This window comes from Saimiri boliviensis, chromosome 11, assembly GCF_048565385.1.
Source record: "Saimiri boliviensis isolate mSaiBol1 chromosome 11, mSaiBol1.pri, whole genome shotgun sequence".
Lineage (NCBI taxonomy): Eukaryota > Metazoa > Chordata > Mammalia > Primates > Cebidae > Saimiri > Saimiri boliviensis.
The window spans coordinates 109,299,982-109,319,261 of record NC_133459.1 but is presented as its reverse complement, the minus strand read 5'-3'; the positions used below and the strand labels follow the sequence as shown (position 1 = coordinate 109,319,261).

General features: G+C 35.8%; 1 protein-coding gene across 2 annotated transcripts in view; it reads right to left on the bottom strand.

Moving 5' to 3' along the window:
* Positions 1-680: 680 nt before the first annotated feature.
* The window catches only part of DPH5 (diphthamide biosynthesis 5), a 34,622-nt gene continuing 16,022 nt past the window's right edge, over positions 681-19,280 (bottom strand). For both annotated transcript variants that reach the window (XM_074381343.1, XM_003933249.4), the window contains exons 5-8: positions 15,736-15,856; positions 11,628-11,667; positions 9,656-9,759; positions 681-7,622 (exon numbers count right to left, since the gene is read on the bottom strand). In XM_074381343.1, the coding sequence (XP_074237444.1) occupies positions 7,393-7,622; positions 9,656-9,759; positions 11,628-11,667; positions 15,736-15,856 (495 nt within the window). In that variant the 3' untranslated portion in view covers positions 681-7,392. The remainder of the gene's footprint in view (positions 7,623-9,655; positions 9,760-11,627; positions 11,668-15,735; positions 15,857-19,280) is intronic.

Genomic DNA, 19,280 nt, shown 5'->3' with positions numbered 1-19,280 from the left:
CTCCCCCATTTCCCCCCAACACATCATAAAATGTCTTTCTTCCTTTGAAATCTTCCAAATTCTTTTCCGTTCCCACACCCCTATTCCAGGATTTCACTGATGACTGCAAGCAGAATCACTTTCCTTGCCCAGATCTAGCCATCTCCATTTTAGCCCCAACTCAAACAATTCTGGCTTTGGCAGGGAGTACAAGGAATTTTTGTTAAATTCAACTTTTGTCCGGACTCTTTTGAAACATTTGTCCTGCCCTGGCTTCCTGAATGCCTCCTGCTGGCCCCTCTGCATCGTGCACTTTGACCTGCTAGACTGAGACTCCTTACCTATCCTGTGTTCTCTGGAATTAGCCTCTGGCCTAATTCTGCAGTGGCCTATTAACACTCCTTCAGAGCAGCCTCTCCTGTGTACACACTGGCTTAGGAAGTTGTTTGGTACAAACAGTTGTGGGAAGGGAAGCCACCCTGTGTTACACTGGTCTTGCTTTCCCAGTTTCCACTTTCAGTCCTCTGGCTCAGGAATCTTGAGTGGTTCTCTAATGCTTATCAAGTATAAACTCTCCTGAACAACTTTGGAAACTCATATGCTTTTCTTTCCCTCCCTTGATATGGCACCAAACTTTCAATTCGTCTACAGCAAAAAGCAGCAAAGACAGGAGTAAACAGGTTCAAAAGATGTAAACAGAATGATGGCAATTTACTATTTATTTTTATTTTTTTCCAAAAAAAAAAAGAGGAAACCACATTTTAATGGGATTCTAGTTAATTAAAACATTGTCAGGTCACTCAGTTCTACTTTCAGACAAAAAAAATCTACCATGAGATTCAGGCTTAGCATATACTACCAACACTTAAATGCACAATACCTTTATTTGCTAATGTTAACAGTAAGAAATGCATAGTCTGGCACAGTGTAGGCAAGGCAATCAATTTATTGAAAAAAAAAAAGGATGCCTTTTGCTTTTTAATGTAGTTTAAAGTGATTCTATATGAATTGTTAAAGTGAACAGTACTTTTTGTGAAAGAGCAACTGCTAAAGCAAAGAATAAAACAATACAAAAGACATTATAAAACATATATCGTGAATGTATCCACCAAATAGTATTTTTTAAATGTGGTATTGTTTAAGTAAAGATACTCAGATTCACATATATGCAGGAACACTTTCATAGCAATTAAGGCTTGGCTTGGCCATTTGGCTTGGACTTTTGAGTATATCATAGTTACTTATAAAATTACACATAAAATAAGGTCCATCTGATTAGCTATCACTGTCTTCCCACCCTAGACAATAAGTTGGATCATAATGTTCAACTTTACAGGGTTTATCTGTTTTGTATGTGTATCATACTACTTTCCTCATGAGCAATAATTTGTACACAGTTTGTGTTGGTTTCTACAGACTTCAAAAGAAGGCAGGGCTACTACATTTGTAGTTACATTAGTTGGAGGGAAGACTTGCCACTGGCTTCCAAAAGCTTCCCCTAGACAACCCTGTGGTGGTGGCCAGCAGCTATGGAAGCCCACAGGAACTAAAACTTGAGAGAGGAGAAGATTTCTGTTTGGTAGAGCTATGGTTTCAAGAGTTCAGCAACCCTGCTACTTCTTTTCTCTCTGTGCTCCCTCCACTTGGATAAGAATGCAGGCCCAGTAATGAAGGTATGAAATAGTAAGAGTAGAGTAACGAGATCCTCAAATTTCTGGCCAGAGGACCAACCAAGAAAGGGAGCCCAGAGAATCAGGAAGTAGTGGAGAGATGATGGAATGGGAGGAACCCAGGAAAGCAACCTCATAAAGTTGTTTATGAACCCCAAACATCATCCTCAAATTACTGATGCTTGGATCTGATTCTACTTAGCCTTGAGAATCTTGAGAACTAAACTATCCAACAGACTAAAGTCCCAAACTGCATGCCACAAACTTGAGATGGATCCAAAGAGAACTGCAGTCTTTGAAAGTAACTTATACTGGAACTGTAGCCCATGAAGAGCAAGCTAGAATTGCATCCTAAACCTAACAGGTTGGTTGCCAGCTAAAACAAAAAGATTGATACTCTCCATTAAATCTGAACAAGACCCAGCAACTCATAATATTCAAAATATCCAAGCTATAATGAAAAATCACTTGACAAAGTGCTATAAAAATTTTTCACTTACAAAAGAAAAACAATCAATAGATGCTAAAACTGAGATAACCAATCTTGGAATTATCTAACAAAGACCTTAAAGCAGGCATTTAAAATGCTCAAACAAGCAATACGAAAATGCTATATAAAATGCTCACACACCTACAGAAAAATACGTGGCAAAGAAATCACAAATAATCTTGCAACAAATAAAAAGCAGAAGATATAAAAAGAACCAAATGGAAATTTTACAACAGTAACCAAAATTTTAAAAACATACAGAATGGACTCAATAGCAGCATGGAGAAGACAGAGAAAAGAGTCAATGAATTCATAGATGGATAAAAATTATCAGCCCTGGGCAGCAGAGAAAACATACTGAAATAACAACAGCAATGAACAGAGCTCAGGAACCTGATGGGTAATAAGAAATGTCTCACATTTATATTTATCAGAATTTCTCAAAGAGAGGATAAAGTATATAGTGCTGAAAGAAGATCTGAAGAAATAATGGCTGTAAACTTCCCAAGTTTGGTGACATAAACCTGGAGTCAAGAAGTTGGGCAAACCCAAAACAGAATAAACCCCAAAATAGCCACACCATTTCAAAGAATTTCAGTCAAAATCTCACGAGCTCCTTTGTATATTTCAACAAGTTTATTCTAACTTTTACATGGAAAGGCAAAGGAACTAGAATAGCTAAAATAATTTTGAAAAAGGTTAAAGGAATCACACTACCTGTTTTTAAGATTTACCATAAATCTAAAGTAATTAAGACAGCATAGTATCATAGAAGGGAGAGACACACAGATTAATAGAACAGAAGAGTTCAGTAAGAGATCTACATAAATATGGCTTAATGATTTTTACAATGGTGCAGAAACAATTCAATGGAAGAACTGTCTTCTTATCAAGATGTTGTAACTAAACATCTACATGGAAAAAAAAGAAAAAAAGACGGTGGACCTAAAACTCACATTTCATACAAATACCAAGTCTATGTATTGAGTATGGTGATGGGATCTTAAACATGGCAACAGAAGCATAATCCATATAAGAAAAAACATAAACTGAACTTAAAGTTTAAAACTTTTGCTCTATCAAAAATGGTTAAGGACAAACTACAGATGTAGAGAAAATATTTGCAAGTCATATATCTTACAAAAATTTTTATCCAGAATATCTATCAAATGCTCAAAATTTAACCATATGGAAACAATCCAATTTAAAAGTAGGCAAAAGACATGAACAAATGCTTCAACAAATAGGATACAGAATGGTGAATAAGCACGTGAAAAGATGATCCACATCATTAGGGATTGGGAAATACAAATTAAAACCACAACCAAGACACCACTGTACCCCTATCAGAATAGTTCAAAAATACTGCCAACGTAAAGTGCTGGCAATATACAGAGCAATGGGAACCTGTACAATGCTGGTGAGAATGCAAAATGTACAGGCACTTTGGAAATCATTTGGGCAGTTTCTTATAAAATTAGGTGCACACTTAACCATGTGATCCAGCAAGCCTCTGGATAAAATTTCAGGCAAAAACCTGTATGTGAATGTTTTAACAACTTTATACATAATCACTGAAAAGTGGAAACTATCTCTCAAATAGCGAACAGATAAACAAATTATCCATATGAGAGAACACTACTAAGCAATAAAGAGGAATGAACTAGAGGAATGAATATAAAGGGATAGTAGAAGTTCTTTTGGGTGATGAAACTGTTCTATATCTAGATTATGGAATGAGGTTTTACTACATAATAATTTTAAAGAACATTAAAATGAATGGTATTAAAGAGTTAAACACTATTACATAAAAAATCAAACAAATGTATGCAGCCTTCAGGCATTTCTATTTTAACTAACATTGGGATTTCAGACAGTAGACTGAAAATACTGTTGTTCATCCTTTCCCTGCTGAATAATGGAGTGTTCATTTTACAATTCATTTAAATTGAGGTTAAGTTACATACAGAATAGGATTGCCAGATTTAGCAAACAGAGGAACCTAGTTAAGTTTAATTTCAAATAAAAAAATTTGGTAGCTTCCCTACTACCACCCTTGGTAGGTTTTAAGATTTTCTTTTATCCTTGGTTTTCATCAGTTTTACATGTTATGTTAGGTGTGACTTTATTTATTCCACTTGGGGTTCACTGAGTTTATTCAATCTGGAGTTGATAGCTTTACCAAATTTGGGGTAATTCTGGCCTGCAAGTTACTTCCATTTCTTTCTGCTCTATTTTGCTTCTATTCTGGAAATTAAATCACATATGCTCCAAAAGGCATTGAGCCTCTGTGCTTTTTGCCTTCTCTCTAATCTTTTCTTCTCTCTTCCTCAGATTAGACAATTTCTTTCATGTGTCATCTGTATTCTGTGGTTAAGCCCAACCAGTTTTTTTACGTTTCCACTTTCTGGGTGAAAGTACGCATCTATATTCATTCATTACGACCACCTTACTTTTTCATCCATGAACATAGTTCTAAAAACTGCTTTAAAAATCCTTGTCTGCTAATTCCACTATCATCTAGTTTATGTTAGGATTTTTTTTTTCTATAGTCTGCTTTAAAAAAAAAAACATAAGCTATACGCCATATTTTCTTACTTCTTTGGACATCCTGTATTCCAGTCATTGTTAGTATGTTATCGAGATTCATTTTATTATACCCTGAAGAGTGCTAAGCTTTGATCTCATTTAAATTATCAGCTAATCGCTTTGATTTTATATTATGTTAAAGGTTTTGTCCTTAGTTTTAGCATAAATCTTTACTCTTACGTAGTCTTTACTAACACACGGCCATTTTGGGGTTTGGGAAGCTCAAGGTTCTATCAAGCTATTCTAACTCGTCAGAATTCAAACTTGAAACTCTGTCTTCTGTTGCAATAGAGAGCAGCCATCTCTGTTCAGCTTCTTCAGCCTTCCAACTGTGGCTTTCCACCTAGGTCCTTGGAGTCTTCCCAGGGCATGCATGGTTCGCAAGTTAGCCAAGGATTTAAGGAGAGATCATATGCAGATAGGAAGCCTCCTCCATTTCTGACACCTTCATTTGTAGTATCTGCCACTTTAATTTTCAGTGCTTCTAGCAGCCCTCAATTCCATCCTACCACCTCAAGCCAGTGAGACTGCAACTTTCTCTTGAGTTCTAGCCACTCCTTACCACACAGTCTGGGAATGACCTAAGGGGAAAAACTGTATGTAGTTCACAGCTGTCTTCAATGACTCCCTAGAGTTTGTAGACCATTGTTTATTATATTTTATCCACAGTTTATAATCAGGAGGGTTTGTACATTATAAGCTATTACACCACTACCAAAACCAGAATTCCCTCATTTTATAGTTCTTAAATGTTTAGTTTAACATATGAGAAGAAAATAATATACAACTAGTATTTAAATATACTTGGCTCTCTCCCCTTCTGTGTCTAACAGATTGAAAATGAAGCTGGGTGTGGTGTCTCATGCCTGTAATCCTAGCATTTTGGGAAGCCAAAGCAGCCAGATCACTTGAGGTCAGGAGTTCAAGACCAGCCTGGCCAACATGGCAAAAACCCCATCTCTACTGAAAATACAAAAAAAAAAAAAAAAAAAAAAAATTAGCCAAGTGTGGTGGTACCTGACTGTAATCCCAGCTACTCGGAGGCTGACGCAGGAGAATCACTTGAATCTGGGAGGCAGAGGTTGCAGTGAGCCAAGATCATACCACTGCACTCCAGCCTGGGCGACCAGAGACTCTGTCTCAAAAAAAAAAAAAAAAAAAAAAAAAAAAGCATTGTTTATATATCTTATCTCAAATGACGTAAAATAAGTCAAATAATCATTAGCTAACTGATGATCCCACAGAGTACAGAAATCTTTGTTCAACTTCCTAAGTTGAACTTAGTAATGAACTTACTAAGTAAAGAGCTCAGAAAAATTGATTAGGCCATGGAAATACTTAAGAGTTGGACCAACTGAACCAGCACACAAGAAAGCTATTTCTATTCAGAACAGACAAAAAGTATAAAACTTTTTGGTCATGAAATATAATACATGGAGTGTTATTTAAAACTGGTAAGAAAAGTGTGACTACTTGCACATAAATAACGGCATATTAACTTAATTAAGTGGTACGGCATATCTTGACTAATTCACTGTTGCCTTCAAACTTACATTTTTAAAAATTTTATTTTGTAATCAGCAGGTTTTCCATTTGTCTGGCTGGATGTGAAAGATGCTATTTAAAACCAAACATCAACTGTACAAGGCTGGCTGAACATTTATAATTAAACAATGATATAACCTCGAAAATACTGCAGAATATGAACACATAATTAGGATGTCAGCTAACCAAGACAGTGAATTCAGAAGGGTGTCATTCTGTGGCATGTGCTCAGCTGAGCTTTAAGTAGGACTGCTGGATGGCTATGTAACCTTTCTACCTTTGTTTATATACACTAATATCCGCTGCTGTCAGGACAACTCATCATGCAATTAGGACAGCTAGCTTTTTTAAAAAGAAGAAAATTATAAACATATTTTGTGAACATTTACTAATCTTTTATTTGCTTTTGTTGGCACTCATAATATTTTTTTACCGTTTAAAACTGAGATTCAAGTGATTCAAATTCCAGTTACCTCTAAGTTATATTCTGTTAACAACCACCTTGTATAAATTGGTTTCTTAAATAAAAACTGTTCTTAAATGATTCTGTCAATGGATGTCTATCCACAAGCTTTCCAGCCTGGTCTGCTATACATGTGTACATCCAGAAAAGTTGCCAGAATAGTAGCAACAACTGATGATATCATAGGGAAAAAACTCACTGCCACAGGAAACAAAGCATTGTTGAGTCAGCTTCTTTTTGGTCATTTGTTTTATACTTATTAGACAAGCCAAAGATCTGTTACACAAGCATGCATGCATCATGTATCAGTCCATTCTCATGCTGCTAAGAAGAAACACCTAAGACTGGGTAATTATAAAAGAGGTTTGATTGACTCACAGTTTCACATGGCTGGGAAGGCCTCAGGAAACTTACAATCATGGCAACAGGCACCTCTTCACAGGGAGGAAAGAGTGAGAATGAGAGTCTGTAGGGGAAATGCCAGATGCTTATAAAACCATGAGATCTCATGAGAACTCACTATAATGAGAACAGCATGGGGGAAACTGCCCACATGATTCAATTACCTCCCACAACACCTGGAGATTATGGGGATTAAAATTCAAACCATATCAATCCATACATGGCTGAAATTTACATCAGACAATAGAAAATGTCTATGTTCCGAGTCCATCAATGCTTTGAGATTCTAAGCTATTTTTTGGTATGGAAAACAGACTTAACATCTCCATCTCCAGTGGATGTATGCTGCCTCCTGTGATGATCAAGGAATGCAGTGGTTCTCCCAAGTCCACAGTACACATTTGCTGTAAAGTGCCTGCTGCAATTTTCTGGTCTTCAGCTCCAACCCTGGCTAAGCCAACACAAAGTGTTTCCTCGGTAATTGCTATTAAAAAAAGAAAAAAAAAAAAGATACTGCCATTCAATTCAGCAAATGCATCATCCTGTCCAACAGTCAAACTAACATTAGTACTACAAGTACATTTCAAGAAGCCCCAAATATCTTAAATCTCTTTAGCCATTCAAGATAATTAATGACTTATCCATTAATTAATCCAAGGCTTTTCTAAATCATTTGTACTACCTAATATATAAAAGAGTACTTCTAAACTTTACCCTTTCAGAATTCCAGAGACTTAAATTGAGTTTTCAGAACTTGATAAGCTATACTTATACTCTAGATTTGTACAGAATTTGTCTTTAAATAGGTTCTGAGTAAACAATGTTGTTAATAACTTGTTTGAGATATGTTCATACTGACCTAGATCTACTGAAGAAACTATGAGATTATGAAATAAATGCACAGATTTGAGTTTCTGCCTGTCCATCCAATTGGCTATGTGACAAGCTTCAGTTTTCTCATTTACTAAAATGTAATACTCATTTAAATCATGGTAATAAGGGCTAAGATAGTAGATATGAGACTAGTAGACTACAGATTCCTTAACAAATAATGAACATTTGGAATATTTACATTTTTAAGTTCAAAACAGCCAGCCTTAATGAACTCTACTATTATTCACTCTGGTGCTACAGCTAAAGGGCTTACCCTTTAATGATTGTATTATTTAGTGGGGAAAGTGATCTTGATTGAACAATGATCAAAAGGGGGCCAATGATTTATCCAAGGACAAACAGCAATGCAAGCAACCTCTTTACAAAGTTATGGATACAGAACCTCCTTGCAGACTATTTCACGACTGTAACATGGCCTACTAATGAGAATAAAATAGCAAGAATCACTCAGGAATCTCTTGGCTGGGCATATTGACTCACATCTGTAATTCCAGCATTTTGGGAGGCTAAGGTGGGCGGATCACTTGAGCTCAGGAGTTCGAGACCAGCTAGGCAACATGGTGAAACCCATCTCCACCAAAATGCAAAAAAATTAACTGAGTATGATGGCATGCACCTGTTGTCCCAGCCACGCAGGTGGCTGAGGTGGAAGGATCGCTTGAGCCTGGGAGGCAGAGACTGCAGTGGGCTGTGATTGCACCACTGCATTCTAACCTACGCAACAAAGCAAGACCCCATTACCAAAAAAAAAAAAAAAAAAGAAAAAAAAAATCTCACAGTAGGCTGGGCATGGTGGTTCACACCTGTAATAACAGCATTTTAGGAGGCCAAGGTGGGAGGACTGCTTGAGCTGAGGAGTTCAAGACCAGCCTAGGCAACATGGTAAAACCCTGTCTCTGCCAAAAGCACACAAAGCAATTAGCCAGACATGGTAGCATGCACCTGTAGTCCAGCTAAGGTAGGAGGATCACTTGAGCCCAGGAGGTAGAGGCTGCAGTGAGCTAAGATTGCACCACTGTACTCCAGCCTGGGCAACAAAGTGAGACCGTTTCAAAAAACAACAACAACAACAAAAACAAACAAACAAAAAAAAACCCTCCCATAAAGATTTATTGACAATAAACATTTTTATTATATAATACATACTGTGTCCACATATTAGGAATTTAAGAACAAATTTTCTCTTACATTTACCCTGAAGAAAACTAGTCCTAGTCTCAGTGTTTAGAATAAAAAAGGGGAAAATAAAAGTAGAATAGGTATATTTTTGCAAAACAGATCTCACCATTGATTAAGGATAACATGAAAGATATATTTTACAAAAATATTTATACACTAACATATTTATATCAAGTCTGACACGTTTAATTTGTGAAAAATCCTCACTTTCTGGAATGTTGTTAATTTTATTATAAAAGAATGCCATTTTTTTTCTTTCACTACAACTTGAAGTCTATGAGATTTAAGTTAAAGTTGGACAAAAATGACAAGAAATAGTACAATGCGAAAACACTGACTCTTGCTTCCACAGTGGTGTGAGGTATGCATTTAGATGTGTTTCATATACACTTCTAAATGCAGAAACAGGAATAATATGAGACCCCATTCTACGGTCTTGGGTACCTGGTTCTTCTCCTCGTATTCTCTGATTTTGAACAATTTCCATAAGCTGCTGAGCTGCTTGGTTTACGCTCATATACCGCGGAGGTTCATAGATCTTCCTTCCCCTATAGGTAGAAAAGTAGATGCCACTGTTCTTAGCCATAAACCTACGTAATACATTATTAATGCAATTACTCTCCCAGGTATACTCAAGTACCACAACCTACATTCTGTTTGATGTTTTTTACATGTACTCACTTTAAGCATATACAAAAGCATGATGATTGTTCATTTCTTAAGCTGTTTCACTGTTCTACTTAAACTTTCCCTGATCTCACTGGAATGATGGTAGGAATACATAGATAGATGTCTAAATTAAAGTTACCTTTATTCAAAGTGATACCTTCAGCAAAAACAATTCAAGTAAGGGGCAACTTGGTCTATACTCTAGCTTAATCAGGTTATTTAGTGTTTTTTTATGACCATTTTTAAACCACATATTCTTCTTTTCACTTTTTTCCTCTAAAAGAAGTAAACTAAGCATCTTGGATGCTTAAAAACCTCAGGTGATGACATATGTTTACTTCTGTATGTCTCAAAAGTCTACCAGGCTTGCCAAACTTCCGTACTAATAAAAATATAGCTACTGTAGCTTACAATGCAGTTCATACAGATTATTTTCTTGACTCTCAAAACAATTCTCTGTCAATGCTATCTAACAGAAATATAAATAAATCCACATATATAATCAAGTTTTCTAGCAGCCATATTAACAAAAAAGTTTTTAAAAAGGCAAAAATTTTAATATTTTATTTAATCCAAAATGTTGTAACTTAACACCTACTCATATAAAAATTTTTAATTTTTTACTGTTTTATATTAAGTCTTTTTGAAATCTGGTATGTACTTACAGCACATCTTAATTTCGATGGTAAATTTTCATTGGAAATAGTTGATCTGTATTTAAATTTCATAAAATTTATGGTTATAAAAGTAGATTTATATGCTAAATTTGTTCCAAATGTATTTAAAAGTTTTCTAATAACAAAATTGGGTATCAGTTTTTAATTAATTAAAATTAAATAAAAAATTCAGTTCCTCAGTCACATTAACCCCATTTTAAATGTCATTAGTCACATGTGGGTAGTGGGTACTGTATTTGACACTCTGCCTCTCTAAGCAAAAAGTTAGTTCTGTCATTATACATATGAAGAAAATAAGGCTCAGAGATGGAATTAACTTTCCCAAGAGCACTCAACTAGAGGCAGACTCAGGACTCAAAACCATGTCTTTTTTTTGAGACAGGGTCTCACTCTGTTCACCCAGGCTGGAGTGTAGTGATGTGATTTCGGCTCATTGCAACCTCTGTCTACCAGATGGAAGAACTCAACTAGAGGCAAACTCGGGACTCAAACCCACGTCTTTTTTTTTGAGACAGGGTTTCACTGTCACCCAGGCTGGAGTGCAGTGGTGTGATCTCGGCTCACTGTAACCTATGCCTCCTGGATTGAAGCACTTCTCGTGCCTCAATCTCCCAAATAGCTGAGACTAAAGAAAAGTGCCACCAGGTGCAGCTAATTTTTGCATTTTTAGTAGAGATGGGGTTTTGCCATGTTGGCCAGGCTGGTCTCAAACTCCTGGCCTCAAGCAAGCCAACTGCCTTAGCCTCCTAAAGTGTGGAACTACAGGCATGAACCACCCCGCCCAGCCTCAAATCCATGTTTTCAGAATCCCAATGCATTAATTCATTCCACAAATACTGAGTGTTTGTTAGATGCCCACCACTGTTCTCAGTGTTTAACCTACAAAATTTATTGCTATGTCTACTCTATTATACTGCTTATGATTTCATAAAAATAAAAATGTTTAATGTTCACACTGTTAATGAAAGCTCATTTTCAACCATCTTTAGAACTCAGGTCATTTAAGTAGAATTTATTGAATTGTTCAAGGAAATAAAACAAATGTATGCATTCTCAGAATAACAACTTACTTCATTAGATTTTCCAAAGACTGCTCCTTTACTTTGATGTCTGCAGGAAGTAAAAATAGTTCTTTTAATTTAATTAAAAACTTTATCCCAAACCCTACCTGTAAACTTCAGTTAAGAGTCACCTAAACTTTGGGGAAACATTCCTCCCTTGCACTTTAATTGGCCACTTTCTTACAGTAACATAGAGAATGGAAGCTTGTGGTTGTGCCACTAGTTAGAAAACATGAGCTTGGCCCTGAGACCATCCTGCTAAGATCTAATTTCCTTTTGGAAAAGAAGACAAAGGAAATAATTAGATAAACGTTGGCATATACACTACTAACAGCTAATCAAAATCTTTGTTTTCATTTCTACCAGCTAGTAACTGCACACATCCAACTCAAAGGCCTTCGATAGATGTAACCTAAGTCGAAAAAAAATCTTTACCACATTTTAAAAAGTCTTTTGCTTTCTTATGAATGTTAACAAATGCCATAGTTATGAATAAATAATTCCAAGTATTCATGCTTTTAACAGGCTTTGGGCACCGACTGTGTGTCAGGCACTGTGCCAGAGACTGGGATACTGCAGGGACCTGACCAGATATAACCTATGTTCTCAAGAAGCTTAACAGTCGAGCATCACAAATATTTGATTTGGTATACTTTTTAATGACTAATGCTCAACTGAACTATTTGGTAAAAGGTAAAAAAAAGCAGAATCACTCTACATCCTCAAAGGAACTCAGTATACAACAGCAACAGCTGCTTCCTGCTTTACATGCTGAAAACAAATGGTTCAGCCAAAGTTTGTTTTTGCAAAAATAAACATAGTGCAACTGAGGAGTCTTTAATAGACTTCTGCAGATTTCCTAAGTGATTATAGAAGTGTTTCTTATAAAAGATATCAAAGAGTTTGCTTGGAAATTATAGCAGAGATTAATCTTAAATTATTTATTTAATATTTCTACTTGTGTGGCACATTATGGAGAAAAAATTTCTGTTATTAACAATATGGCCTCCAATATAATCAATGGTGTAAGTCAACTTTTAGATTTCTTTTCACTGATGTTTGTAAGATTTTGTACAAATTTAACCATTTATTAATTCATTTGCACTGAGCTTCTGAAATGTAGTTTGTGAATAGGGAGAGTTTTCACATTTTCAGTTTTCTTTACTTTTCAAATATGCTCTATAGAATCTGATTTTTAAAATAAAGAGGGTTGAGGAGAATTTTTGCAGGCAAATCCTTTTTAATCAAGGACTGCATTAGTGACTTAGTCTCAACCCAGACCCCATGTTAATTGTCCCTTGTCTTCACATAGTCCATAATGTTTCCTCTGCATTTCTACTTGCTAGTATGTAAGCTTTTCTGATTCATCTTAGTACCAGGACCTAGCATAATGTGAAGTACCCAGGAGACACTCCATAAATGCCTACTAAATAAATTTACTCACGTTGCTCTCCTACCACTCAGTCACCAGCTCATCTTAAACTATCCACCCTCTGGGCAACACAAGTCCTAATTCCTTCATAAAGTCTTTGTTGACTTCCCTCAAATGCTTTTTGTTCTTGGAAAGATCTATACAATTAATGCTTTTATTAACCTCTAATTATATCATATATATTGGCCTTATCTTTCTAAGTAAATTTTAAATTCTGTGTTTTCCTACCATGGTTTATCCTCACTAATCCCTACAGAACTTAACCCACAGCAAGCATTCAATAAATAGATACTAATTTAAATAATGAGAATGCCAGATGATAAAATGATGAGAACTATGGTTTGAGGATTTGAAATCATGACGTACTATACTTGACACCCTGTTCCTGCTTTTGTTAATGGAGCAAGGAAGATATATTGTTTAACCTTGTTTGTCTTTTCCCCGGAAAGCTAAGAAAAGGGGCAGCTCTTAGAAAGAGAACTCAAGAGCCAAAATTTTGGTTTGTCCTTCCTGCCTCTCCATACAATAGAACTTAATTGTTCTTTAAACTTTCACGTGCATGACACATTAGTTCCAAACTACATTTCAAAGCTCTGAGAGCAGGACCCAGTCTATATTTCCTTAGTATTCCAAAAGAACCTAACTCTACATGAGGCATAGAGTAAGCACTCAATAAATACCTCTACACTGATCTTCTATCTGCCTTTCCAAAGCTTCTGGAAAGGTAGTGCTGTTTGCTCCCCTTCCCGTCATTTTTAAAGGATATATGGGGACGTTATCAGGTAGCCTGCCTCTCAGATTCTTCCTTCCCTGTTCTGTTTTAGAAACTTTCAGTACTGTTATAAAACATTCATTTTAGTATCTGAGCTTCAATGAATCACCATTTTTCATCCCTCAGATACATCTACTTCTTCAGCAAAAGTCCTTTTAAAAGTTATCCTTCTCCTATCATTCTACTTTGACCTTCTACCCACAGCTGACCTTAACTGGATCTAACTTTGGAATAACAAGATGGATATATCTGATGGCATAGTCCACACCAACTCACAAGTCTTATAGTGTCCTTGTTAGTAACGACTATAAAAAAGTAAGACCAGTCTCTTTTCACATGGAAAATCCATGGATGAAATTATAAAGCTAATTAATGATGAATGAAGAACTAAATCACACTGGCAATAAACTAAAATAAGAAAACATCATACTAGCTGATTGCAAATATTGGCATTAGACAAAATAAAATGTATTAGAGAAGCATTTACGGCCTAATCTAGATCTAAGGTGTCAGGAATAAAAAGGGGGCCAGGCATGGTGGCTCATGTCTGTCATTCCAGTACTTTAGGAGGTAGAGGTGGGCAGATCACTTGAGGCCAGGGGTTCAAGACAGTCTGGCTAACATGGCAAAACCCGTCTCTACTAAAAACACAAAAACTAACCAAGCATCGTGGTACATGTCTGTAATCCCTTCCCTGATCTTGTATGTGATAGACATTTTGGTAAGTAACTTCACACACAGTTTCACTAAGATAGTACAATTCAAAGTATGATCTCAGGACCAGTGCCAGTATGTGAGCTTTGTGTTACCAGTAAATGATGAAGTAACTACAGGAGTAAGAATATGTACAAACATTTATAGTAACTTGATACTGACATAAAGGACTGAAAAATTAAAAATCAAACATATATTTTAAAAAACTCAAACATAGTTCTTTACCACAAATAGTTTGAGAAGTACTGCTCTATACAACTCCATGAGGTAGGAGGAATTACTCCTATTTGATAAATATAAAGGCTAAGGAAAGTTTACAGTATTCTCTAGCTAGTAAGTAGCAGCACTGGGACTTCTGTCTTCTGATTCCAAGTAGAAGTATCATTTCAAAGTTATCAAAAATGTCAGTTAGCTGTGTTTCTTTCAGTCACAGACTAAGGCTTTGTACGAGTATTTCCTTCTACAACATATGCTACTAGAATAGAGGCTGATTAGCAAAATTGAATCAGTAAAATGTCAGTGCCTCTGCCAGAAAGAAAATACCATGCCTTTCTGAAACTCAGTACTATTATCTTGATAAACAAAGGCAGTGATCCCAGCTCTTTCCACACTAAACAGAAAATAGGATTTGGCTAAGATGGTACAGTGAAATGAACTATTAACAAAAGGCTATCTGATTTTACCAGTTCTGCCACCGATTGACTAGGTGACATTGGGGAAATAATTCAATATTCTGAGCCTCAACTTCATCTGTAAAACAAGCTTCAATAAGATGATCTCCAGAGTCTCTTTTAGACCTATCACTGTGAATCTGATAGCATCAATACTGCAGTATTCAAAGAACCTCCCTAGGAAGATGCAGGATGGTCCTTGGTAAGATTTGCTCAATGAAAGTCTATTAAATTGCAGTAAATCCTTGATGGACAAATGGGTAACATATGGAATACTGGAGAGGATCTACTAGGGCATAAGAGAGAGCAGCATAACTAGAGTGTGCATGCAGAAATAGCCATGCAGTATTTGAAGCAGAAGATGCAGGTCTCTCTAAGAATATGGGAAGAGTGTGGTCTGCATAAAATGGCTAGACTGTGTCTTTTCTTACCTCTGGCTAATTATCCATAGAACCCTAACACAAAATCAATATGAGAACAATATGATAGTTCCATATTGTGACTTCAAGGAAATTCCAAAACCCTTACCTAGTAAACATAATGTATGCATGCCATTTTGTCTGTTCTTCTTCACTTTGTCAAAGAAGCTTTCTGGTCTCCAAGTGTCTGTCCAAAAAACAATAGAAACTGTCTCTCCAAACTTATATAACTAGGAAAAAAAAACATTAATTAATGATGGAACAATTCACTAACTACTATTTCATAGATAAGAGAGAATTTAGTCATTTTACAACCAAAATAAAAAGAGAAAACCAGGCTTGAAATGGGTGGGGCATCAAATCTGTCACCAAAAAAAGTAACACAACTTGTTTGGTTCATGATAGCTGGTGTCTTTCTGATGCCAGTAGTAAGTTTCAGTAATAAGTTTCTAGTATTTCTACATTCTATATAGGAACATAATAACAATTTCGTAATTTAGCAATATAGTTGCTGAAAATACTGAAATTCAAAGAACTCAGATTAAAAAAAAAAGAGTTCTGAGCAATCAGAGCAGGGTTCACAGGTTAATACTGTTCTCATTTTACAGATGAGACCATCAAGGCTTAGAAGGAACAACTGACTTAACTAGTCATATAGCTAATTAATTTTAAAAAACACTTAAATCTAGTATGAGAAAATGCTCCTTTTCATCATATTATCTCAATAAAACAAAGTATATACTCACTCTAGTCGTTGTTCCAAATCTGCAATCCCTTAATTTAGCAAGATTTTATTTGTTCCCTCAATATAGAGTTCAGGGATGAGGGCCTTTTTCCAAACCTCCTCTTTAACCCGCAAGTGGCCCACCCCACTTCACCAACACTACAATTAAAGGCTTGTTTCTCTAATCCAGACTGGCTGAACCAGTTCACTTAAGTGAGTCCAGTTTCAAATCTTATGCGAGAAAATCTACTTTTGAATTCTTCTGCAACTTGTTGGCTATGTGATATTACTCTAACACTTTAAAAAAGGAATAGTGGTAAAATTCTGTTCTTTCTACTCCTAGGGTTGTAAGCAACATATTACATGTAATAAGTTACTTACAGTGTGAAATAATAAGTTAATATTAGTTCTTATCTTGGCACTGAGCAAAGGACATTTATTTTCAAAGACAATGTAAAACAGAGTATTAAACTTGTATAAAGATTTATTCTATTTAAATAGTACTTGTAACAAATCTAATAGAACTAGAAAGCACTAGACTCTGAAAATTACATCTAGCCCTCTGCCACAAATTAACTGTGTGCCTGAAATAGCTGTGTAACTTCAGAAGTCACTTAACTTTCCAAGCCTTGGGTTCTTCACTTAAAAATGCAGAAACTGGTCTGGAGCAAGGATTAGTCATCCTCTGCTTCCAGTAGCCTAAGGCTTGTCAAATCAGTTTCAGACACTGCAGCAAGAGATGAGGGGAAGACAGGCAGGAAGGAAACAAAGAAGGTGGGCATTCAGGTGTTCATCCCTAATTCCCTAGAGCAGCTCAACTTTCTCAGTTTTTACATATTGAGGTCCTATAAACTATAATCAATACTCCTAACAGTAACTTTGAGTTCTAAAGGGAAGGCTCATCATGTCCCTCATAGGCCACAGCCTACCTCTTACCTACAATAGGCTTTACTCCCAAAGTCCATTTGAAAGCTATCTAAAAACATATTTTCTCATGGAAGTTATTCTATTCAGTAGCAATCGAATTTACAGGTCATGTACAAAGACCCATGTAACTCCAAGTATTCAATCATGAAACTTCCTGCCACATGTGACAAGGTTTCTCTGTGAAAAATGTATTTCTAGTTCCAATGTGGAATGCCAGGAATACATTCACTCTGTGCCAAGTTACCAGAAATGGTTCTGGCCCTGCTGAGGGGTTTTGTTACTACTGGATGACGAGAGGCAAACTTAACCAACATTATTATAGATCACCTATGTACCAGGCATTATGCTAGTCACAGGTTTAAAATGACAGGCAAAACATATCTCTGGCTTTCACAGATTGTGCAGTCTTACTCATGTCTCATATAGCAGGCAAAGGCTCTGCAATCATGGCACTGGTTCTTACTATGACTAATCATGGACAAATCAAGCAACGTTCCCAACCGTTGGGAAAAACCCTTCTACAAAATGTGTATAACTATAAACATAAAAATGTGATTTTTTAAAGGGTTAAATGACACAAAGTATGCAGAGTGCCTAAGTAGTACCTTGCACATAGTAAAGTCTCAGTAAGTGTTAGGAATTTGATAATATAATAATGATAAAGTGTTAATAATGGAGACGTTCTAAAATGTTGTGTCCTGCTATAACCTAACTGCTTTTCTTATTGGGGTAAGCTCAAAAATATTACTAAATATTTGAAACTACATTTATGATTTCATTCTGACAAGTTCAACTGTTTATATCCAAAAGAGGATTTTTCACATCTCTGATCAAATCATGAAATATTAGTATTATTCCATAAAAAAACTTCAAGGTAAAACTGTTCAAAAAATTATATATGCAATAACATATATTTTAAATGGGTCTTAAATATTTTAAGAGTCATGGAAATACAGTGACGGAAAGAAGTAAGTTCTTCAATCAAAGAGAAAGTGATAGACCATTTAAGAAAGAGTTGAGATGCAAGTCACATATAAACACTAGCTAAAGCATTCTGTGTAACAGTGTCTTCGATTGTCTAATTTGAGAGATTAAAGAAAACCTCACACAAGCACTGCTCTCCAGGACTCTGATTTATAAACTGTAACCACTCCTGTAGCTGTGGTAGAAACTTCCTCAGTGAATCCTGGAACGTTATGCAAACAGTTTTACCATTTAGATGTCAATACCTCAAAGAACAGAAGAATCAGTTTTTTGTGTTTCACAATCCAAGTGAAACTATGAAAAGCTTACCAGTGAACTATGAAAAGAAACTAGAGCAAAATCATACAGTGATGAGAACTGAGATGGCAGAAACCTAAGTATTGAACCATCCTATAATATTAATACAAGCCTTGGTGCTGTGATCGTTTTTCCTCCAAAACATTACAGCTGCAAATCTAGATTTAAAGACTATAAAAACAGCTGTTTTCTATGAAAACAGTAGGTAAACACAGACCTTTTTAAATTTTAATCTGGAGTAACTATAGAGAAAGCAGTTTACCTAACTTGATATTGGATTATGTTTTATCTAAGACAAATAACAAAAAACTCATCTCAAAACCATCCACTCATTAGGCTTAAGGCACAATCTAGTTAGAAGATGCACAAGAAAGACATTAAGTAGTAATAATAATTATTAAATATGCTATAGACTCTAAGCATTATAAGAATTCAGCATTTCTCCCACTCAGAGAGCCTCTGAAGGCATCTATACCTTGAAAGACAGATAAGATTTAAGGTTAGAGAAGTTGAACATGGGGAAATAAAGAGATACTATAAACGAAGTAACAGAGGTAGGAAGTCTTGGGCAATATTTAGACTGGCATTAAGCAATTACCTAGAAATATCTAATTGTACTTGACTTCCCTCTAAACATATATCTAATTCCTGACATCTTATCTAGTGCCAATTCCTGTAAATTCTGCTGTGTAATTTATGTAGCTGACTACTCATTTCTTTCC